General features: G+C 40.6%; 1 protein-coding gene across 4 annotated transcripts in view; it reads right to left on the reverse strand.

Annotated features, from left to right (window-relative positions):
* Positions 1–13,479: 13,479 nt before the first annotated feature.
* Positions 13,480–25,224, reverse strand: part of ADGRA1 (adhesion G protein-coupled receptor A1) — a 593,458-nt gene continuing 581,713 nt past the window's right edge. For all 4 annotated transcript variants that reach the window (XM_014607805.3, XM_019484192.1, XM_019484194.2 and 1 more), the window contains 2 exons: positions 22,720–22,815; positions 13,480–17,480 (listed from right to left, as the gene is read on the reverse strand). In XM_014607805.3, coding sequence (XP_014463291.2) covers positions 16,259–17,480; positions 22,720–22,815 — 1,318 coding nt within the window. In that variant the 3' untranslated portion in view covers positions 13,480–16,258. The remainder of the gene's footprint in view (positions 17,481–22,719; positions 22,816–25,224) is intronic.

A 25,224-nucleotide genomic window follows, 5' to 3' on the forward strand; every position in this document is an offset into this window, starting at 1 on the left:
CTGTTGTTTCAAAAAGGCAAAATGGGGGAAACAACTTCAGAATGCAGGAAAGATAATGAATGTCCTAACTAAAAAGCCGTGATTACCTACAGGCCGCATCTACGGGAAACACTAACTGCGCAGTAGCTCATTACTACTGTGCAGTAGTGTCTTGTGGCACAAAGCGTGATGTGACACTACTGTGCAATAATGCTGGTTACTATGCAGTCATTTAGTACTTGTGTATGCAAGTACTAAATGACTGTGCAGTAAGAACTGCGCAGTCAGCGTCTCATGTAGATACAGCCACAGAGTGCTAGTTTTAGAGTAGATAGTCTGCAGGTTCCCGATGCTCTCATCTATCCTCTAGAAAAAAATGTTACAGAGAAACAAAGAAATTAAAATAATGCAAGCAAATTCTGTCTACTAAGAATGCTGGTTTAACCCCATCATGTTACTGAGGGAATGAGCTTGTGAATGGATGCAAACAAAATGGGAATTTACAGTATGTCATCCACTCTGAAGCAACTGTCTGTGTGTATGCTCTTACCCTACAGTAAACAAAAACGTAACCTTCCTTCAATGAGGGATAAGAGGCTACCAGTTGTTTTTCATTTAGCATTGGGTAGGAGTGTGTACCTATCACCGAACACCTGACGTGCTGTAAAGTCTTGCTCTTGTTTGCTTAGTGGAAATTTGTATGTATGCCCATTTCCTAAGGTTGCATGGGTGTAACTGAGGAGGACAGCATTTGAACCACAATATCTGAATAGCGTAGCAATGGCTGTCCTCAGTTCCTTGTATAATGACAGACAAGAGATGTGCAAAAAAAGGAGAATTGTTTTTTTAGTACCATATGCTGGTTCAGACATGTGAATATAAAAGGAAATATGATTTGCGGCTCAGCTATTAGACCACTGGAGGCTGTAGCTATTAGAAAATACGGCTCGCTCACACTGTGAAGAGGACACCTCCCCTTTCTAGTCGCAGTGGAATGCTAGATTTGGCATTCGCTGCATATGATACTGGGACATTCTCACGAGAGCCTATCCAGAGCATTCATTTATGTCACAATATGGGCAGGGTCTTGAATGTCAATCAAGCAGGGGAAACATTTAAAATGGCCACAGCCTAGAGGTATTCCCTCCCTGGTTTACAACTCCACTACAGAGATAAGATAAGGCCCCTGAGATATATCAGGAAAAGAACTGTCTGCTGAAGATATGTTGCCAATATCATAGTCCCTTCATACCAGGCTGCCATAGCTTCTGTATGCAGTTGCAGCCATGGAGGGTACCAAGCGGAAAAGAATTCTCCTTGCTTCATGTTTTAATGTCCAGATGCAGAAATAAAGGTCAGCAAGAGATGAAGCAGCTAGCAATGTCTCTCTCTTTGCTGCAACCCAATCCTCATCTTTAAGTAGATGAAGGTGAGGGCAAGTTTTCAAAACATGGGAATGTCGGAGCCACAAAGCCATTCCTAAGAGTCTAGGAGTAAGTTATGTTGCTACATTAATTATTAACATGTCTCAGTGTATTTCCCTTATTATGGAGGCATGATTCATGACTCTACAGTTAATACTGAGTCTTATTTAGCAGCAATTCAGCTTCTCTATTACGCATGAGAAATAGAGCATATATTCTAGAAGATTACAGCACTGACTCTGAGTGCAGAATTAATTTACTGAAAACTTACAAGTAAATCTATTAATGAATTTATGAGTTGGAAGTAATTAAAAGGGGGTCCTTTAAGAAATTTAACAGCTTTGTCTATCTTTTCCTTGTCTCAAATAATCTTTATAACAACACTACACAAACTTTTCACACTTAATGGGTTGTCTACATGGCCTCTGGACTGCCCCCTTCCTTTCAGGACGAAACTCCTGAACGTTACCTTTCATTTATTGTAGGATAAGAGCCTGCACATGGCACTATAAAGCCCCATCCTATTTTATCTCAAGAGAACTTGTTAATGTGCCCATGAGTAATCTGAAAACTATAATGTGAATTCATCCTTTGCTAACAGAACTGGAGTGTCTCTGTGCTAGGCTTATCATACATAAGGTGAAGTTTAAAAGTTTAAGATTTCTAAACCTTTTCTATCAATAAGATATTGCTGGTACTCATAGTAGTCCCATTCTAAACACAGGGATGCTTACTCAAAACAGGCAGGAAAGGGAGATTTGATGAACAACTATTGCCTGCATTTGGTGAGTGATAGAAAAGTTCATCTCTACTTTAAAGTGTAGTGTCAGCTTATTAAGGTCCAGCATGCTGAAGTCAGCACTGCGCCCAAGTGGGAGATGAAGGCTAATTCCTTTCTCACTTTAGGAACAGAACAGTTGAGAGCAGTCTCACATGGGAAAATGTGAAAGAGGAAACAAAAATCAGGAAACAGGAAGAGATTCAAGAGGCAACATAGGAAGTTAAGGAAGGGGAATCTAAATGAACCCCTGAGAACAAAACCAGCAAATAACTTTGCCTCAATTGTTCAACTAACAGCATTCAAAGAGAAGGACAGTGGTGCCTGTAGGAATGTCAACATGAAAAATAGACTGGGGATTTCCCTAAAATACAGAGGATTTATGAGCATTTATCCCCATGCTCAGTGACAGAAATGTGGTGACAGGACTGATACAGGGACAGGGAATGACAGAACAATGGGAAAACTGCTACAATAGAACAAGTTCTGCAGAACTCTTACATCTGAGAACAAGCCATTGATTCCCAGGTCAACCAACATCATGCAGATAGGAGTATTATTCAAATAATTAAATACACATTTAAACGAACAACCAACCAGCCATTGGCAGAAATCATGGAAATCAAGCTTGCCTGTTACAAGCAGAACCCTGTGGTATTGAATCAGTGACCGTAAATTGTAGAGGAAAAAGACGACATAAAACAAAGGGAAAACCTAGAAATGAAATCACAGTTCTGAGCTGAAATGCTTGCTTTCAGAGGACAGGTTGAAAGGGACAGCAGAGAGTGTTTCAGCAAACTACCATGATTTCATCCTATCAGCACAAAGCCCAGCATTATGAAGTCAATGCTGAGGTCAGCACATATTATGGTGTAGATGAAGACCATGCACTGTCTTTCCAGCAGGGCCTGAGGCAGGTCATTAGAGAGAAGACTGACTGAATGCACAAACTCATGGACATAGAAACACACACAAGGCAAAACCAAGCAGAGAGGGAAAGAGAAATAAAAATATATAAAGAAGGGTGATAACAGACACTGTGGTGAAAAGAGCAGAAAACCCTAGAGAAATTCTTGGGAACAGGTAAGTTCTGTATTTGGGTACAGCCATAGATGCTTTTCTTTTCTGTTTGTAGGAGGTCAGCCTGTGAAATCCCTAGAAAATCCTTATATCAGAGACTCTATATTAAGACTGTCTGATACCAAAGGCTTGGGAATATGGTACTTGGAGCACCATGCATCCTGACATATTTTTGGTGCTGTAAATGGGGCTTCTAATAGCATTGGAAGGCCAGACAAATAATGAAGGTTTATAAAGAAAATCTTCAAGTGGAGGGTCTTGTCAAGAGGAGCAGTGCATTCAGTGGAATTGATTTAAGCATGACTGGCGATTTATATTGTGAAAATCTTTATTATGGAAGCACAAATCATGATTTCGGGTGATCCAGTTGGCAAGCCTTTGACAAAGTCTTCTATCAGAGGCTATTAACTAAGTAAGGTAGTTAAGGAATTACTGGGAATGTCCATTTGTGGGTTAGAAATTGGCTCAAAGATAGAAAGCAAAGAGTTTAAACAGTTGGTTTCAGGATGGAAAGAAGGAAACATCAAGGTTCCCCAGAGATCTGTGACAGGGCCAGTATTGCTTAACATATGCATAGGAACCACTGTTAATTCAGGTTTTAGGGGATTTCAGGGGAAAGCCAAAAATTTAGCGTTTGCCCTGAAGCCCTGGAAAACTGACTTGGTCGGAAACGGCCTGAAACAACAGGGGAGAGGGAGGGCGGGGAAAAAAGTTTAAAAAAACCCAACAACTTACCTGAAGCATGGCAAAGAAAGGCCACAGAGCCCTGGAAACACTGTGGATGCTCCACGCATTTCCAGGGCAGCCTAGTACAGACTGAGCCCCTGCTGGGCTTTTTTAAAACAGCTGAAGGACAGCCTGTGTGCTACTGTTCAATGGTCATCAGCGCCATGGTAGGCTCCTTCAACCAGCCAGAGGCATGGGACAGCCCACCATAAAAAACACCTGAAATTGTTTCCTGTGAGCTTGCAGGGAGCCCCCTGCTGGAACCTGACTTACAGTGGTCCCTATATATTCAGAAATGATCTGGAAAATGGGGTGAGTAGCAAGAAGGCCAAATTAATTTACCAATGACACAAAACTATTCAAAGTGGTAAAGACCAAGGCAGACTGTGAGGAAATACAGAAGGATCTGGCATGATTGAGTGAATGGGCAAGTAAATGGGAGATAAAATTCAATGTAGATAAGTGTAAATTGATGCAGCTGGGCAAAAATAACGCAAACTACACTATGATGGGTTCTACATTAGCTGTTACCACACAGGGAAGAGATCTGGAAGTCATTGTGGACAGTTTGCTAAAAACATCAGCTCAGTGCTCAGCAGCTGACAAAAAGGCAAACAAAATGTTAGGGATTATTAAAAAAGGAATTGTAAACAAAATGGAAAGTATCTTTATGCCACTTTATAAGTCCATGGTGTGTCCACACCTGGAATATGGTGCTCAGTTCTGGTCCCCACACCTCAAAAAAGGAAATAGAAGAACTAGAGAAGGTACAGAAAAGGATAACAAGGATGATTAGCAGTATGGAGGCACTTCCATATGAGGAAAGACTAAAAAAGCTAAGCCTATTTAATTTGCAAAAGACATGCTTGAGGAGGAGCATGACAAGTGTTTACAAAATACTAAATGTTGTAGAGAAAATAAAAACAAATTTATTATTTACTGTCTGTGACAATACAAGAACTAGGGGTCACAAAATGAAACTAGCAGGGAGAGGGTACATTTACATGTGAATTTAACTGCACAGTAGACTAATTTGCTGTGGTGTAAAGTCTATATGTGCGACGCTTTTAGACCACAGCAAACTAATTTTTGCAACTGTAACATAGTGCTATCAGGGACAGTACTATATTACGGTGGCAAAAATAACTGTGCCTAAACACACATGTAAATGCTGACCTGGGTATAAATTGCATTGAGTCATCCCAGGTGGCAGGGGGCCAGACCCCTGCCTGATGCCTAGCCACACAGCTCCAATCTTTGGGCACCCTCATGCCCCAGCCAGCCCTGATGCCACAACTCAGAGCCTGGTACTGACCTCTCAAGCCTGCTGCCAGCCTTAGGCTGCTCCACCCTGGCTCAAACTGCTGTGGTCCTGGGCGCATGCATAGACACTGAGACCAGGAACCATTAACTCCAGCGCGAACTGTGCTGGAGTTTATTGCATTACACTACTAGCACATGTAGATACACCAAGTGGGCACATCCATACATGCGGGCACATGCGCTTCCAGCAGCTGAAATAGCAGTGGCACAAATATGTCCCAGAGATTTGTGCCTCAGCACATGTGCCTGAATATGCACTTTGGTGTGGGGGAAGTTGTGTCACTTGGGGCAAACTGACCCTGCTCAGCTCCTTCCGGATCTGCAGCCAGGGGTAGCTGAAGGCTGGGGCCAGCTCTATCACCATAATAAAATAAATTCTAAATATCTATATGCTTTGATGTTTGCTTTTGGTTTTTTTATCATAGAAAAATCAGAGTTTCCCCTGACCCCTTTATAACCAGAATGTGCGTACAGCTTCCCCTGCAGCCATAGCTCCTGCCAGCAGGTCCCATCCTGTCTGACAGCTGGGCATGCAGGGTGTGAGAAGTGGGAGGATGTGGGGTTTGCAGGAAAGGGATGTAAAGGGGTGTGAGGTTCTTGGGCGAGTGTGTGTGTGTGGGATATGTTGGGGATTTGTCTGTGGGGGGGTGGGTATAGGGGTGATGTGGGGTGTGCGGGTGGGTGTGTGGGGGTGGGGGATGTGGGGTGTGTAGATGGCTGTGGGGGATGTGGGGTATGTAGAAGGGTGTGGGGGGTGTGGAGTTTGTGGGTGGATGTATGGGGTTTGTGGAAGTGGGGCTTGTGGGAGTGGTTTGAGGGGGGCCACCACACACCTGCCCCCCCAACCCTGCAGTGCACAGCCCCAAGCACTGGCAGCAGCAGCCAGGCGGGCTATTGGGGCCATGGACTGCTGCAGGCACAACCCCTGTGCAGTGCCACCTGACCCGGGGTCTGCACATGGTGAAAGGGCCCGGCCTGACCTGGCCTGACCCACTAGCACATGGCTTTGGACAGGAGCTGTGGGTGGTGGCAGGAGTTGTTTCAGTCCTGTCCAAAGGTGCACATGAGCGGGCCAGGCCAGACCAGTTTGCCAAGTACTGACCCTGGGTCTGGTGGTGTTGTGCCGCTGAGGGGCTGTGCCTGGAGTAGGCCATGGCCCCAACAGCCCAGCTGGCTGCTGCTGCCAGTGTTGGGGCTGTGCACTGCAGGTAGGGGTGGGGGGGGGCAGGCATGAGGCAGCCCCTCCTCCACCCCCTCACAAACACCACACCCACACCTCCCCACACACCCATATCCCCCCCATACCCGCTGCTACTCCCCACACACCAACCATACCTCCCACACACATACACACCCACAATGCCCCCCAGAAACACAGTCCCTTTCACCCCCACATCCTTGGTTACCTGGGACAGTGCCTGAGTCTGGGTCATGCTGCATCCTTGCCCTGCTTCTGTTTGCCCCTGCAAGCTGAGGCAGTGTGCTGGGGCAGCAGGAGCACCATACAGATGTTCTGGCTGGATGCCAGAGCATCTCTCTCAAGGACCCAATTTCTAGTTGCTTCTGGTTGCTTCTCTGGTTGCTTTGTTTCCACTTTTTTATTTGATACTGGGATTTCCTGGTATCAAATTTAGTGTCTGTGCTGCAACTATGTAGTGCAGGGAATATTTTTTAATTCTTAGCATGCCTCTTGTAGCATCTCAAATTACTTTGAGATGCTGTAACAGGCACATGCTAACTCATCTGGATGTGCTCAGTGAGTTTAAAACTAACAAAAGAGAGTTCTTTTTCACATAGTGGGCATGTATACACATGCATTTGATCTGGCCTAAGTTTATTCTGGTGTAAGCTACATTCGATTAAGCACTTTCGGGCAGGTATCTACACATGCAGTGATTAGGGAGCAGATTTGCTCTTTTTGGACCAAGTTTCCTGCAGCCCTGCAAAATGAGCCCCTGCTACCACCAGGAGGAGCTCCAGGCTGCCCCTGGGTGCTAGATGACAAGGAGCACTGGGGTCTGTGTGCTGCTGGGGTGGGGACGATGTCCTCCTGCCCTGGCAGCAGGGAGCTCCTGGCTCTGGCTCCCCAATCAGGGGCAGGGGACTTGGAAAGAGCTGCAGGGGAGGTGAAGGTCTCAGCCTCCTGCTCTAATCTGCCAGTGGGGCAGATAGTAGCTAGCTCACTTTTAGCTGCTCCACTGGCAGATCATGGCAGGGGGCTGAGACCTACCCCACCCCTGCAGCTCTTTCCAACCATGCCTCAATCACTTGATTGGGGCACAGGGCTGGGACCTGACCCTGACCAGGACAGTTCCCACTCCTTGCGCTGTATGCTCAGTGGAGGCTGGGCAGCTTGTTCCCTGCTCAGGTCCACGAGCCTGGAGCTGGGGGTGAAACAGACTGGGGAATAGGCTGCTGGATTTGTTCCTTGGCCAGCTCCATGAGTGTGGAGCTGCAGGGGTGGGAGGACAGGCTGGGGTGTTTGTTCCCTGCTCAACTCCCTGAATGTGGAACTGTGTGTGGAACAGGGTCCCCTGCCCCCGTCAGCAGTAAGCTCCCAGCACCAGCTCCATGATCACAGGGCCAGTGTTGAGAGACCTTGATCTCAGAGATGGTGCTGAGAGATAAGGATTTAGCGGCACCAGCCCTGTGAGTGAGGAGCCGATGATGAGAGATAAGGTTCTCAGCCCCCTGCTCACTGATCACAATGGTGGAGCGGGAGCAGGCCCAGCCCCCACTCCCTGATCACAACCTTGGAGCTCCCTGCTGCTGAGGCAGGGGGACATAGTCTCCACCTGGGCGGCAGCTCCCAAATACAGGAAGCCATCTCTTGCCCCCAGTGTATAGCTGACCAGGAGCAGATTTTCTCCTAGTCAGGCATCTACACCAGGGATTGGACAAACTGTTGGAGGAAAGGGGCATCGGTAGCTATTGAATATGGGAGTTAGGGATGCAGCCTCTGAATCAGAACTCCTAGACTTTAAAAGCTGAAAGCTTCAAGTGAGACACAAACAGTGGGAAAAAAAACCTTGGTAATACCCAGTTCACTGTCCCTTTCAGTATCCACTCTGCCACAGTGTGATAAAAGATACTGGGCAAGATGGACCTATAGCCTGACCCAATAAATGGCAATTCTTATGTTCATATTCTGTAGTTAAAGGTCAGATTTGTTTTCCATTTAAAACTGAGATAGAGCCACTCTATCTATTGGGAATACCAGTTTTCCACCCCAGAATTATGGCACCCAATTATGGCACTAGTTCTTAGTACCATAGTGAAACAGGGCTCAAGTGCCTGGATAGGAATGGGTACATTGTAAGGCCTTGCAGATTGTCTTAATCTGTTAGTTTATTCATAGTTTATTCATACCCATTCTATTCTAAGGGAGTAAGGCTGCAAAACAAAAAGTTAATACCTTCTTGTTTCTACCAGTAGTTATAAGCAGATGTAGGCAACACTGAATTCTCAAATGTGACTCTTCAATCTCTTTTATAGTTGCACTAATTTAAATTCAACCCTTCTGCTTATATCCTACATAAGACATTTCTTTAACTACTTCTAAGTAAAAGGAGTTGTACAAAAGAATTTCTATCCTACTGCTCCGGGGCCTTTGAAATCATATCCTCTGTATTTTGTCTCTCTCAGCAGTTTCTCTACATCAATCTACAATGAACCACATAAGCCATATATACCAGCGCCTGTTCAAGCCATTCTGATTTTGATTGTCACATACTGCACTGACTGATCCTCATGGTTTTGTTTAGTAAGCTGATCTTTAATACCGCATTGAGAAGGTGAAGTGACTAATGAAGTAGAATTTAGTTGTTAGTTACGTGATCTTGAATTATTCTCTTGCAGAGGCAGGTCTGAAAATCTGCCAGGGCTTTTTTAACATTTCATTTATGTTATTTTTTTAAAATCTCATTGTAGCATTTTGTTATAAACTGGCTGTTGCTAAACTAGTTATATTAATTATGTATTAAAGGATTAATGAATTACATTAATGCAATGTTCATGTTAAGATTTTATTCGGCATATATGTATAAATCAGAAAATAAAATGCAGTTCCCTTCTTTGCATTTCCATATAACCTCAGAATCTTTCATAATAGAACCTATAGGATAGATGTTGTACTCCCAAATATTGCATATGTGTCTATCAAAGGCAATTAAAGAGCTGTTATTTTAAGACAACTTATTTTTATAGTCTTATAGGAAAAGCCTTATAAAGATAAGCATAAATATTTCCATGTATTATAATTTACTCAGTCACATCACATTGCCCAGTGATTTGTGGTCATGTAAAAATGAACTTTTATAATGCAGGGTGGCAAAATTAAGGTTTCTTTAGACCCTTTAACACAGAACATCCTGACTTTCACAGCAATTAGAATGTCACCTTTATGATACAATCATAGAAAATTAGGACTGGAAGGGACCTCAGGAGGTCATCTAGTCCCACCCCCTGCTCAAAAGCAGGACCATCCCCAACTAGATCATCTCAGCCAAAGTTTTGTCTAGCCGTGTCTTAAGAAACTCCAAGGATGGAGATTCCACCACCTCTCTGGGTAACTTGTTCCAGTGTTTTACCTCCCTCCTAGTGAAAAAATTCTTCCTAATATCTAACCTAAACTTCCCTTGTTGCAACTTGAGACAATTGCTCCTTGTTCTGTCATTTGCCCCCACAGAACTGAGAAGTCTAGCTCCATCCCCTTTTGAACCCCACTTCCTATTAAGGCTCCTATTAAATTCCCTCTCAGTTTCCTCTTCTCTAGACTAAATAAGCCCAGTTCCCTCAGTCTTTCTTCATAAGTCATGTCCCCCAGTGCTCGAATCACTGTCCATGACTCGGGCCCATTCCATATCCAAATCAAATAGGGCCCACTTCGCACACCCCCTAGTGCCCAGTGGCTCTGCAATCTCATCAGCCAACTCTCTCAGCACCCTTGGGTGCATCCCATCCAGCCCCGTGGACTTGTATATGTCCAGCTTTTCTAAATAGTCCTTAACCTTTTCTTTTGCCACTGAGGCCTGCTCACCTCCTCCACAAACTGTGCTGCGTGGTGCAGTACTTGGGGAGCTGACCTTGCCTGTGAAGACTCTGAGGTGAAAAAGGTATTGAGTAATTTAGCCTTTTCTGGATCCTTTGTCACAAGGTTGCCTCCCCCATTCAGCAAGGGACCCACACTTTCTCTGATCCTCCTCTTGCTATCCCTTGCTAGCTGCAGCTCCAGTTGTGCATTGGCCTTCCTGACTTCATTCCTGCATGCCTGAGCAATTCTTTTGTACCCCTCCCTAGTTGTTTGTCCAAGTTTCCACTTCTTATAAGGTTCTTTTTTGTGATTTAGTTCATTGAAGAGTTCCCTGCTGAGCCAAACTTGTCTTCTGCCATACTTGCTAGTCATCCTGCGTAGTGGGATGGTTTGTTTCTGCACTCTCAGTAAGGCTGAATGCAATAATAGAGTTGCTTGGCTTTTAATCCCTTTACTGCCAATTTTTCTAGATGATTTCTTTTTTAAAATTTACCTTTACTTCACTAAATATTTCATAAAAACACACCTGGAAGTTAATTCTCCACTGTCATCAAGGAAAGAGATGATCACACAAAGAACATTTAACCAGGCTGTGGAGACGCAGAAACAGTTCTGGGAATAATCCCAATAAAAGCTCCCAGACCACTAGAGAGTTTTAAAAGCAGACTTACTTCAGAGCCTCCTTTTGGTCCCATGGTCTTCCAGGTGGGCTGATGACTAGACACAGGGATGACTAGATCACACTGTAGTCAGACAGAGGCATAACAGACCAGCTCTGCACTCTGGGCAGCAGCAGTACATACAAGTCAGTGGTGGCTTCTGGCTGCTGGCAGTCGGACAGATGGCTGGCAGCATCAGTGGCTGTTTTGTACTCACCCAACCTGGGGCTGCTACCCCAGTTGTCCCCTCTTAGTTATACTGCTGTGCACAGAGGTAACAATGGATAGGAAAATGTTGAGTGGGACTAAAAATTGCTGCAAATCGTCACATGATGGGAGTGAAGAACATAAGGATTTCTGCAAAATATCCACAGAAAATCATAAATTGATGCTTCATTGAGGGGCTGTTATTATTCTGTTTTGCAAAGCAATTTATCATGCAAGCCCCCAAACAGCTCCTCAATACAAGAAGCACAAAGGAGGACTTGAGTCTATCAATGCCTATCCGCTCTGTTCCTGCACTCAGCAGAAGGATGGGGTAACCAAAAATTAAAGCCAGCTGTATTTATCTGAATATCTAATTTTCTAAAACGGTTGAACAAAATTTCTTTTTCTATTTGTTTAAAAAAGGGAAGATACACTGGCAATGGGTATGAGCAGTTTCAAACCCGAAGAAAAGAAAATGATTTTTGAAAGTGGTGAGCCATGAAAAATAAAGCTTACTAGGAAAGTGCTGGCTTAACCTTAAGTACAGTTATGCACAGAAAGCTATGGTAAGAAGAATATGATTAAAGTTGCAAAAATCAAACACTCAGAAGTTAGAAAATACCAGTATTAAGGTCACGTGTTCAACTTTAACTCAGACCCAAGGCACATATGAATCATATCACAGTCTTACATATTCACATTCTGTTTTTACACAAGATAGACCTTGGACCACTGGAAGATGTTCAGTGAAAGAAGCAGGGGATTGCACAAAGAAAAAGGACAGTGTCATGGTTCAAGCAGTTGAATGCAACCCTGGAAAATAATCTGAAATAGGGTTTCTGTAGGATGCTACACAAGTGACTTCATTTTACACAGCTGGTCACTAACCTTTTGTTTCTTATTTTTTTGGGTGCCCAGCTCTGTATTCTGAATCCTGTGCTTTTAATATTTAAAGTTCTATATAATAATAAATATGTTGAAAAAGTAGAAGCTTAGGCATTCAAACTGGGCACTTCACAATCTATCTTTTTTAGTCCCTCTTGACTAGCTTTTGTTCCTTCCCCATTAAAACTAGGCATTCCTTTCTCCATGGTACATGGGTATCACTGGGAGGGATCATGAGAGCACAGGAAAGATCTCTGCTCAAAGTTCTGCTGCTCAATCCAAATCCCATCCCAGGGAAGTTGGAATTATTGCCCTGGAAAGAAGCATGTTCAGTTGTTCTGTGGGGATGACATGTGTTCAGTCTAATCACACGTAAGGACTCTGACGTTATGGAACCTGTGCAGTAAAGGAGAAATCTTTGGAGATTTTAACTGTTAAACTTGAAGCCCAATTCAGCAAATGTGGTTATAACAGGGACAACAAAGGGCATATTCCTGGTACAGAGACCACCCCATTGAAATTTAAGTGCCTGATCTAAAGTAGGTACAGTCGAAGTCACCCAAATTATATATATAAATACAATGGGAACAGCAAATAAGTACAACGCATTATTTGTAAACATTCATAACTTATTTCCAGATCAGTTTAATTTATGTGAGGCTGAGGAGGAATTTCTTGTGTAAATCTATACATATTAAGTCTTCCACAGGTCTCAGTATTGGAACACACAACACAGTAAAACTGAAAATTGTGTGTACACCTGGTAAAATACTGGAGTGTTATATGATTGATCCCTGCTAATTCACACAATTGTGCATCAGTTGTCAACCCTCCAAAGCATTACCATGTGGATAATTTCCTATCCCCTTCCCTCCTTTCAAAAAAGAATGTGTTACTTGGATTACAGCATTTTTGCTGTTACATAGGAAACAGGAATCACTATAATGGATAAGATTTATGGTTCTTCTAGTCCAGTGTGTGGTCCCTGAGAGTTGGGGATAAGACTGCACCGTCATTCTAATCCCCTGTTTTCAGTTGCCTCGACATTCTCAGAAAATTACCTTTTGGGTTGAAATTTCTCACGCTTGGTCTCAGGCCAGAAGTGAACTGTAAATATCTGTTCAGCCATTTCTGTGTTATCCATGCAAGACTAAACCTAATATTAGCATGCCATTGGGTTACACGTGAATGTACATGGGGGAATTTTGACTAGTACAATATATTTGCTATCCTCTAGTTATTCCATTGAGTTTATTTTTATAATAAAAGAAATCCAATAAAATAATTACTGACTATAAATGACAAAAGGCATTGAAATGATCTCATTTATCTTAAAAAAGTCAAATCCTAAAGAACTCAAAGCACAAAAAGAATTTTGGCCAAATCTGATGTTACAAAACATTTTTCAATTTATTTAATATCATGTTCTCCTACCCTGTAGTTATATTGTATATTTTCTGAAAAAATAATATGCAAACAGATTATTGCATAACACATCTTTTCCAAATTAGCCCAGAAATATTTACTAAATTAATATTTCAACACAATAAGAAACGTGTTTTAATACTGAAGGTTAAATTTCCAGAAAGTTTTATCATGTAAGATATTCTGTGGAAAGAAGCAGCTATTTACCTTTTTATAAGCTATTATGAAGACCATACACAAGCCTCTCAGGCAAAACATAGGTGATAGAAACACAAGCTGAATAAAGAACCTCCTTCAAGTGTGGTTTTGCAAAGTGAGTTTTTCATTTGGTCATGTGTGTGGGATATTTTTGCATAATGGTCTATAATAGACCCTCTAAGTTCCACCATTACAGAATACATATAGTGCTGAGTTACAGAGAAGTGGCATTCCACATTATGTCTATGCTTATTTACGGCTCACTGTCTATGTGGAATGAGGATAAAATAATACTAAAATGAAAATAATTATTAAACAGAAAGTATTGCATTATTCAAACAATGAAAAATACTGTATTTTAGTTTTGAGATACTTCAAGCATATACAGCATATACATAATAAAGCTTAGGCTTTTTTTTGCATCAGCTAAAGAAGCAGTCATGAAAAGGTTGTATATTGGTTTAAAACTCCACAACCACCTAGTGCATTCTTCTTGTTCACCTTTTAAAGACACATGTAATGTGAAATGGATACATTACACTGCTGTAGTTTACAATATATATTTTAAATTTACAAAAATACAGAAAAACAAGATTTCTTCCACTCAGATACTGAGCATTAACCCTTTGAGTACTAATTCCCACCTGCAACACTGCAGAACACATTCATTTGATTTATATATTTTTATAACATTCTAACAATTATAATTGTCATCTTTATGTACACTATTAGGAAATATATTCCTACACATAAAAAAAGAATAGGGACTTAAAACTGCTGCTAATAGACACATGATAAGAATGAAGCATGTAAGGATTTCTGCAAAATATACACAGAAAACTGTAAATTGATGCTCCATTGAGGGGCTGTCATTGTTCTTCTATTCTCCACAGCAATGTATCAGCTACCTAAGCCTGTGTTAGATGCATCAGTAAGTAAACAAGCTCATATGGCCTTACAGAATTGTGCTTCTTTTTATTCACGGAACTGCTACTTTCCTTTCACTGCAGACATTTTTCTTCTAGCTTTATGCTTCTATTCACGTTTTGTGAGCCATTCTGATTTGCACCCTTCCTTGTTTAAGAGCAGTTTCATTTCACATTAGGATAATTATGATTCAGATCGTCCTGTGAGTTGATTCTTTGTGTCCAGATGTTCATGGAAATATTAAAAAAAACCCTTTTGCCTTGTTAACAGAGAATGTTACTGACCCTAGAATGCCCTACAGTTCAGCAGAATTAATGAACATAAGGAACTACTTCTGAGGGTTAAATTTGCATTAAAGGATAACAACAATCTGAAATTTGCTAGGGGGAAAAAGGTTTTTTCATAATAAGATGTAAAATTAAACCAGAGTCTGGGAAGCTGTATTTCTTTAAAATGATTGTACTTTCACTTTCTTGGCAACTCTGGACTGCATTGCTCATAAGATTAAATACAGAGTACAGTATATACAGGCTCTTTGAACTAGAATAATCTATTTTTAAGAAAATGACTGTAGTCCTCAAAGAGTTAATGATAAAACCTCTCTACCTAAACAGATGTTTGAAAGGTTACTGTGAAACAGCTTACGGATTTGCTCAAAAGGCATACTTTACAAAGAAGTGTAAAACTTGTTGAGACAATTGCTATTACACTGCACAGTGTCACATACAATGAGTAGTGCATGCTCTGTAAAGACATTAGAGTGGACCCTTATCAAAGCTATCATATAACCTTATACAAAGGATTGTGCCACTTAAACTAGTGCAGTAGTGATTTTTTGTAAATTCATAATGCTCTAGATTAATACCAACAGGGTTTTTCACAGCCTTTTACAATACTTTTTTTTTTTTACACATGTAACACTAGAAAACAGCAAATGGTATATCCTGACATGTCATGCAAAATACAACCAATACAGCACCATAGATGTAACAGAGACATTATCTAGCACTTCCCTCCAACAAGAAAAAGAACATAACAGAGACTGTACATTACATGATTTTACAGGCCATATGCTACAGAAGAACTTTAGAGGCAGTATCACTTTTGTAGATCTAAAAAGCTGCATTAGTAATTTTACAAAATCCTGCTCTTCATTTCTATTGTTGTCACTTCTGATTAAAATCCATGGCACAGTAATTATACTTTGCTACAAAAATAAATAAGTAAAAGTTTAAGATGCTGATATGTTTATAAAAAGTGTTTGAAGTTATTGGAATTAAAAGCCAAAAGAATGAATACAAATGATGCCTTTCTAAAGAAATATAGTTCTTTGTAACAAAAGGATATTGCCTCTCATAGTCAGTTTCTCTTAGCTCCATTTTCTAATATTCTCCCAGAACAATTTTTCAACATTCTTTTAAAAATAACTTCACTTTTAAAACACTGCCACTACAGCAATTTTTTAGTCTCTTCTCAATAAGAAAACAGAAACCATGGTGGAAAAACACACACAATTTGCCGATGTGCTACACAAATACATCGTCTTATTCAATTTAGAATAAAAACAAAGCTTACGATGACTAGAGTGAAAAAAGACAAATGAGTGGCCCATGAACTACACAGTAGTTTCATTTTTCCAAGGGCCCGTTTTGATATTTCCTGTACTGTCTGAACTGTATATCATGGCTTCATGCACATTTCCCTTGAGAATTCCATTGTGATTAGTTGTATTAAATGGCAATGATTGTGTCCGTGGATGCATCTCAAAATGAGCTGTATGGTGCACAGTGTCACTTTCTGGCATTTTAGCACAACTGTATATAACAGTACTTGCATCGCTACTTTCAGGTTGGTTGATGGTAGGGTATGGATCACTTTTTGCACAGCAGGCCCGTCTGTGCCCTGACTGACTATCATGCGTACTGTGTGGACTGTCTGTGTGTGAACTGTGGATGCTGCCATCAATACTTGAAGGAATGTGATAGGCATATTCTCTCTCTCCTGCAGACCTATGTCGACTGAAGTAACGTGGCTTAGTTCTGCTTTTCAGACATCTATGAATATGCATGTTAGGTCTGAAAGTTCCTTCATTGTGTACATGAATATGAGCTTCATCATCAAGAAGTTGATCACAGTGCATTTTTGCACAACAGGGTGTAACTGGTGAAAGGCAGTTAACATGGTTTTGAACAGCTTGTAGATTAGTAAGTTTGCAGTGACTAGCAGCTGGATGATTAAAAACAGCTGATTTGTTAGGACATGGTGACTCCTGAAGACAAGATGTATGAACCTGGGTGTCCCCATTGACATTAACCTTTGGGCGGACGTTAACTTGTACAGAGTATGTGTTTCTTCTAGATGGGCAACAGGACCACCAGCAATGCCATACATCATCTCTCTTTGCACAGTGATGAATGAGAATGAAAAGCCCCAAGGTCACACAGAAGGCTCCATAGAGGCAGCTAAATATCATATCCAAGAAATGTTTTTGAGACACAGCAAGTGCTCCAAAGGTCCAAGTGGCAGTAAACAGGAACAAAGTGAATGCTGCAGCTCGAAGCTGAGCCTTAAATGAGTGCTCATTTTCCAATAAGGAAGAAGAAATCATGGAGCATGATGCCTGGGCAACTGAACCAGTGTCCGTAATATGACTATGGCCCACTTCAGTACTTGCCAGTCTTTGCTGGTCTTCTGTCCTTTCCTTTAATTCATACTTGCGTTCTGGATGGCGCTTCAGCTGCACATAAGTGCAGAGAAAGTACACACAGGTGACTAACACAATGAATGCTACTGGCCCATAAAATGCACCGAGGCTTGGTTCCCATGCCATCCAACAACTGTGAACAACAAGAAGTCAAAGTCAAATATATTTTAAGACCCAAATTTGACATAGGGGACAATGCATTGGTTTTGGATTGGCAATATGATATCACCTTGGCGTAGGCAGATGTCTCCTTACTGTCAAGGAAATGATGAAATGCTAGCCAAGGGAGGAAAAGAATATGACTATGATGCCTTTAGATCATGCTCAGGAACACTGCAGTAAAACAAGACATGCTGTGTGTGCTGAACTTGGAAATGTAAGGTATGTAACTACCTTAGAGCGTTCTTGTATGCAAAAGGGTAATATCTCTGTCTAGTGCAGCTACATGGTATCCATTTCTGGGTTTAGCATGGAGGATGTGCTAAACCTCGCCATCCAGACTACTAGCTCTCACTGACCCCTAGCACAGTCCAGATACAGCGAAATCATGAGCTTAAGATTTACTATTCTGAAACAATACTTCCAGTACCATCAAACAAAAATCTCCAATGAGACATTTTTGGATATGCATTTACCAATATTTTTACAAATAAACTAATACATTTAAACTCAATATAGTAAGGAGCCCAAGTGACCTTGTATTTATATCCTACTGAAAAGGCAACTGGGCTCCAAAACCATTAGCGTCTTTAGATGTCCCAGGCTGACTAAACATCATAGAGTATTACTTTACAGGTACTGCTAGTTTATATGATTAAAATGTGCATGTTAAAATGTCTCCTCACACAGTATTTCCATTTGTTGGAGTAGGACATAGGATGGATGTTCAATTTAGATAAGAAAGCAACCACAAAATAAACAGGGGCCATGTCTACATGAGACACTACTGCACAATGGTTACTGTGTATTTATTTACTAATTGTTTATGCAAGTACTGAATAAAAGCACAGTAACCTGAGATACTGTGCAGTAGTGCCGACGAATGCCTTTCTTGTGACACTACTGCACAGTAGCCCAATACTACTGCACAGCAGCAGTGCATCACAGTTTTTGCCACTCAATGCAGTAGTATCAGGCTACTGTGCAGTCAGCGTCTCATGTAGAAACACCCCTGGAGTAACAGATAAAGATTCCCAGCATTATACAGGCCTTTATCATGAGTTCGGACACTTTGTACCACTCACTGGACCCCAAAGGTGCAAAGGCATCTAAGTGCAGCTTTTAGCTTCCTCCAGTTTCTGGAGCTGCTGGAGTCCTAGTTTCTGGAGTTGTTTTTGTTGTGAATTTGAGAAGGCTTAGACAACTTAGGAAACCTTCATGGCTGCTATATGTTTTTTGAACAGTGCAAAATTGCTGCAACATGGGTTGATATCCACATTGTGCCTCTACAATGGTCTACACTGAAGATAACAAAGCCATATCTGCTTTTAGAAAATTGTTTATTTACTCTGGGGCAAAATCCGGTAGATTGTTTGCTTGGCAGCATAGACTGTGTAAGCCTCAGCTGGCCACATAAATTGGCTGCAAGCTGACAAGAACTCTCCTGGGGGTGAATGGCCTAGGGAGCAATAGTGAAGGGAGACTGTGTGGATCTGCAGAGCTCTTCAGAGAAAGGATCATCTTTCTTACAGAGCAGCCTGGTACAGATCCCTTGACCCTCTTTTCTCTTCTTGCTGGGTACACAAGACTGCAGGAATTACTTTAAAGCTAAGGCTATAGTCATTCAGGTCATAGGAAGAGAAAGGTAATGGGGTCAATGCTCCTTTTCTATTTAATTTTAAACAAAACATCACCATTTCCTGGATGCCATAGAAGGCTGGAGTCCTGTCTGGACATCCACATGATTCCCATAGGGGGAAACCTTTGAGCCCTTCTAGTACATCTCCTCCATGAATCCTTGACTGATTTCAGTTTCTGAAATGTTACAGTTCTCTGCAGCCTGCATTGTCCCAATCATAGGCTCTTTCTAAGCCCACTGAGATTTAAGCATGGGAGGAGTCCATCCTTCTCCTGGAATTTGGAGGAATCTGCTGCCTTCCCCATGTCATTCTCCAGAACTCAATCTCTCTCTGTCTTATTTAGGATGAGAGACATCTCAATCTACATCATACCAATTTCATAAAGGAGAAAATGTTATGTATGCCCAGTATTTGGACCATGGGGACTACGAAGAGGGACAATACTTGATTTTCAATATGTTTTCATGTAAAACTAACAACAAATATATGTTAATTTAAAAGCTCATTGTTTTTTTACAGGGAAAGGGAAAAACATTCCTAATATCAGATATGTTCCTTCTAAAAAAAGGTTCTCTCCCTTTTTTTGAAAAAAAGACTCCTCTTTGGCTTGGATTCTCCTACCATTTAGTAACATGGAAATGTCATCCTCCAAGGTGAAGCCCTCTGCCTTAACAAGGTTTAGATTAGTTGGGTTCTGTTTAGTGTGAGTTGCAATGCAACCACATTTAATTTGAGCTCTGATCTTTAACAAACTCACAATTTATTACTTATCTCAGAAGCACCTCCAGGAATATATATATTGTCCTTGTGACAGGTATGTTGAAAGACATCATCTAGGTAAATAAAGTAATACTAGTTTTTATTTGATGAGTGTGAAGCTCAGATTAGTGGGTATGCTTTAAATAAAATATGAATGGTACGTCTTAGATGCAAAATGAAAACTGGAAGGTTCCCCAGTGGAACATGCTCTCAGGATGCAGTTATTTCAAGTGGAATCTCATCATGGATTACTTGAAAATCAGTTCTTCAGTTCCATAAAAAACATGTTAAAGTTACTACATCTACATTTTTATGTATTAACATTATTAAAAATGGAGAAGGCACATAACCCACTGTGATGTTCAATTTGCAGCTTTCTTTTCTCTCTAACCCTCTCTCACCTGTGTCCTGTTTTCTGTACAGATTGTGATACCAGTATTGATTAGCTGTGATTAAAGTGATTAAAGAAGTACAACCTCTTTAATTGTGCCAAAATGAAAAATGTCTTACAGATTTATGAATATAAATAATCAAGTCTTTTAATACACTGTTGATTGTAAGTGATTGTCTAATTGGACATGTTTGAATAAATATGTTTTGAGTATATGACAGGGATGGTCTGAGTGGGTCCCAGGCTGAGAAGATGAAGTTGCTAAGGGTCTTGACTAATTTACTGTCAAAATTCAGTTCTCTGTGAAAGCTATTATAAAAGGCCAAATGTTATTATATCTTCCACTTCATTTTCAGATGCCTCTTTTCCAGCTCATATCACAGTTGCCTTCAGAGGTATGAGGCAGCATACTTATAGCACTGCAGAATTAACTGAACCTGACGCCCTGCAGAGCAGCAGTTGCACTGTATTGATGTAATATATTGATAAATGCATTAGGACACTGATCAGTGACACACACCTCAGAGCAATCAATTCCATTTGGCAATCTGAATCACTTCCTGTTCTGTTTTTATGGGGAAGCCTACTGGGATCCTTTTGCACTCTGTTTCCCAGGCAGTAACAGTTAATAATGCACATAAGGCACCTGAAACACAAATCTGTGATAGCCATACAGCCTATCTGTTTAGACTAGACACTAGTATGCATCTTGAAAACCCAACATGTTTTATTTCTAAGGAAGAAATGTAAAGAGGGATTAAAAGCATCATCAGTATCTCTCTATAAAGCTATTTATTAGGTATTTGTAATTTTCATAGTTGCACTAAGCCTGAGGAAAGGGCATCAGATTTCTGCAAATGACATGTGGTCCGTTCAATGAGGTATGGTGCATCTGCCTCTTTTATGAGCTGGTAAAAGTGCACCTAGGCTTTGCATTATTGTGTTTGCAGTTGTTTGCACCATTAGCAATGAGAGTCATATAGTGAACACTTATGCTATCCATCGCACATGTGCAAAAACATTATATTTAGTCTTCTCTTTCCACTCCAAACAGACTTCAGAACCAGTCACTATTTGATCTTACTATTTTAAACTGGAAATTATATGGAAAATGAAAGCAGATATAGCAATTATCTGATTTTCTTGTTCCTGATGGGCTGATATAGTGAGCTGCAGCTGGTGCAGAATGTGGTGGTACACCTTCTAATGCGGGTGGGTCACTAGGATTACATAACGCTATTGCTCCAGAGTCTGCATTGACTTCCAATAGCTTTCCAGGCACAATTCAAGGTGCTGGTTTTGAACAATGAATCCCTACATGATCTGAGCCCTATCTGCCTAAGGGAATGCCTGTTTCCTTATCCCACATTATGATCTCTGAGGTCAGCTGAGAGCAACCTTCTTCAAGTACCAATAAGCCAAATCTACTTGGCAAAAGCTCATAGGAAGTCATTCTTGGCAGGTGATCCTCATCTCTAGAACACCTTTCCTTTTGAGGCCCAACAGAGCCTAAGCTGGCCATCCTTCAGAAGCATTATAAGACCTTCCTATTTGACCAGGTGTTTAGCCAACAAAGCTAGGATAAGATATTGTTTAGGGGGTCTCTGTTTTATGTGGCTATTCTGGTTCCCTTTTTAAGTTTCTTTTTTTTTGTTCTTTTGTTCATTCTCCTGTTTTATGAGTTACTGTGTTCTCTTAGGCTAGGTACAGACATTCAAGGAAGAATCGATCTAAGTTATGCGGCATAGTTTAGATTGGTAATGAACAGAACACACATTCACCCTTTGGGGTGGGGGGCAAATCTTAAACCGGGTTCTACCATTTTAAAACCAGTCTATGTGTGCCGAACTTCTGTTCTGATACAGGTATAGACTGGATTTGTGCCCTGAACTTCTGTGATGGGTTTAGAGTGGTTTCTGATCACTTATACCAGTAAAAATGTAATGTCTGTACCTGGCCTTACTGTGAAATACACTGACACTTCGTTGGGCAGGGCAGGATATAAACCAAATAAATAAGTAAAGAAGCAATATATATGTAATATATATATATAGTTCTGTGTGTGTGTGTGTGTGTGTGTGTGTGTGTGTAACTTTCAACAAAAGTACATGATTACCCTGAGTGAAAAAACAATAGGTCTAATTCTTTTCATGTTTATACAATTTTAAATTAAATATAATTCCATTGATATCAGTGGAGTCAGAATTGTACAAACTGGGTAGTGAGTGAGCAGTATTGAATCCAAAAATGAAGACATTGAACTTTCACAGCCATTATTTCCTAAAAGTTACCATGGTCCTTGGAATCATGGAATTTCATCTTACACTCTCTCTATCCTTTATGATTTAATAAAATTTATCAGCATCAGATAGACATATAAAATATTTTGTTAAACTATTTTTATTACAATAGCATATACTTACTATGGGGCATTGCCTTCATTTCCATAGTTATTGATATTCGTTGCCGCTGTAATCCCACAAATAATAAAAGGAACACCCCCACTAATCAGGTAAAATCTGTTAAGAGATAACAATTAATATTTTAATTTGCATGGCCTGCAATTGACAGTATTGTTTTTGAACAGTTTTTCTTTCTTGAAGTAGTCATAACAAGACAACAATGTACAATATAGGCTAAGAACATTAAATACAATTTCTCTAAGAAGAGAAAAGCAAAGGAATAAAATGTCACCATAAGCAATGTACCTTATAAAGCACCAGGGAAACAAGAATAGTGAGGACTCATCTTTAAATGGATCCATTTTGGAATTTATTCACATCTTCTTTACTAATAGTTTTAACAAATATAATTATAATGATAGCAAAACTAAAAAATAAAACCTCAACTAATGTAAAAGTTATTTATACTTAACATTTGAAAAGCACTATAAATGGTTTACATCCAACCTAAAATTTTCTCAGTAGTTATTGTGAGAGATTCTGGGTCACAGAAATGGCTTCCCAGGTCCTGCCTGACAACTGAAACCAAGTTCAGTCAGGAGAAATGAGAAGAAACTGTCTTTTGGTAACAGCATTCCTTCCAAGCTGGGATGCCAAACTGTGATAGTTAGGATCATAAAGTCTCCCTTTGTCTACTGCTCCTAACCTGACAAGACTATTGGGAGAGTAGTATCACTAACAGTTTAAGGCCTCAGTCTTGCAAATGTATCCATGCATATAAATCCTCTGAGCCCTAGAACAGGGTCTAACAAAAGTCTAGAATAATATCAAATTTAATCTTTCTTTGGTGATTTCTATTAAAAGACCAGAGGCACATCATTTCACACGCATTTAACTGGTTAAACACCACTTAACTACTTAGAACCAAATTCATCCCAATAAGTGGAATTAATGATAATACTGTTCCAATTAAGCAGCAGCGATTACCATATACTATCATTAGGCTAAATCAGATTCCTAGGAGACACCCCTTTGAAACAGTCATCCAGCTTTATTATGTCCACATTCAGCAGAACAAACTGTAATAATGTTTTACATTTGTATAGCACCTCCTATCCCAAAACAAAGAGTAAATTATTCCCATAATACAGCCCTAGAATTCTGTGATCTCTGAGACAGAGATGAGCATCACAGCCCACTGGTGCAAAAGAAGCTAAAGTTCAGCTGAGGCAGGGAAAAATTTTGTTCAGTGCCACAGGGAGAACATTTTTAATTGCATAGACTTTGTTTTGCTCTTTAAAACCCATTCAGAAAACTTCTAGTTTTCAGAACATTGTCTGAAAATGCAATAAATGTCAGATAACTCACTTTATTTACAATCAGGATGAAGGTCTCATTTGAACCTGTGGATTCAGCAAGGTTACATACTTCAAATCACCAACCCATGCCCTCCTACAACATCTGAACCTCCATTGCTGCCGTGCACACATCCTCTCTCATTGCTTTTTCCCCCTTCTCTTTTCTCTGCAAAAAACAACAACTTGTTCTTCCATTGCCTCTCAAGTGTGGAAGGCAGTAACACTAAATGATAGGAAGAGAGATTTGATCTTCCTCAGGCAGAAGAAGATCCTTTTCCAAACTGAAGGGAAATCTCTTACTTATGTAACACATTGCGTGCATCTACACATGCATTAACGTGGTTAGTTAATGCACATTAAATCAAGTACCTCCATTGTGATGTCCTAGGAAAATGGGGCATCTATATACAAGTGTGGAGGCTGGAATTTGAGTGCATCAGAGCAAACTCAATTAACTGAGTATGCTGGATCATGGCAATTACCATGCTCAGCAGCCTCCTGCATCTCGTATATCAGTGTCCACTCACTTAAAAATGGTGGCAGGGGTACTTTATCTAAAGTTTGTTGAATGATTTTTGGTTCAAGCACCCCTGTCACCATTTTTAAGCAAGGGGACACTGATACACAAGATGCAGCAGCACTTAAATTAGAGTGGCTCTTGGAGCCTCTCTAATTGGAGTGCCGCCATCCCCAGAGCATGTGTAAAAGTGTGAAGTATTAGCCTATCTTAATGCATATTAACTAAAGAGCATGGTTTTTAGTGATGCTTTAATGCACATTAAAATAGGTTAATGTGCATTAAAGCGCACGTGTAGATGTGCCCAATTATTATGCAAGATTATTTTCTGAGATCAGAAACTGACTTCTGTATTTTTCAAAGAACAGTGCAAATGGCAAGTAATCTTACAGGCTTTGTGAGCAGTAGTGTTACAGACCAGGGAAACAAGATAGTGCAGTTATGTTAAGTTCTCCAACATTACATAGCAGGCTAGTTAAAACCAAGACTAGAACCCACATTTACTTAACCTCCAGGACTGATTTCAGAGGTCACTTGTCAGGAAGAAAACTCCCACATTAAATTCTACATAACAGCTTTGCCTTTATGATCTAAACTGTAAATAGAGCAAAGAAATCTAACAGGAAAACATCCTTTATACACAAGAGAAAC

The sequence above is a fragment of the Alligator mississippiensis genome, chromosome 6, assembly GCF_030867095.1.
Source record: "Alligator mississippiensis isolate rAllMis1 chromosome 6, rAllMis1, whole genome shotgun sequence".
In the NCBI taxonomy this organism is placed as follows: domain Eukaryota; kingdom Metazoa; phylum Chordata; order Crocodylia; family Alligatoridae; genus Alligator; species Alligator mississippiensis.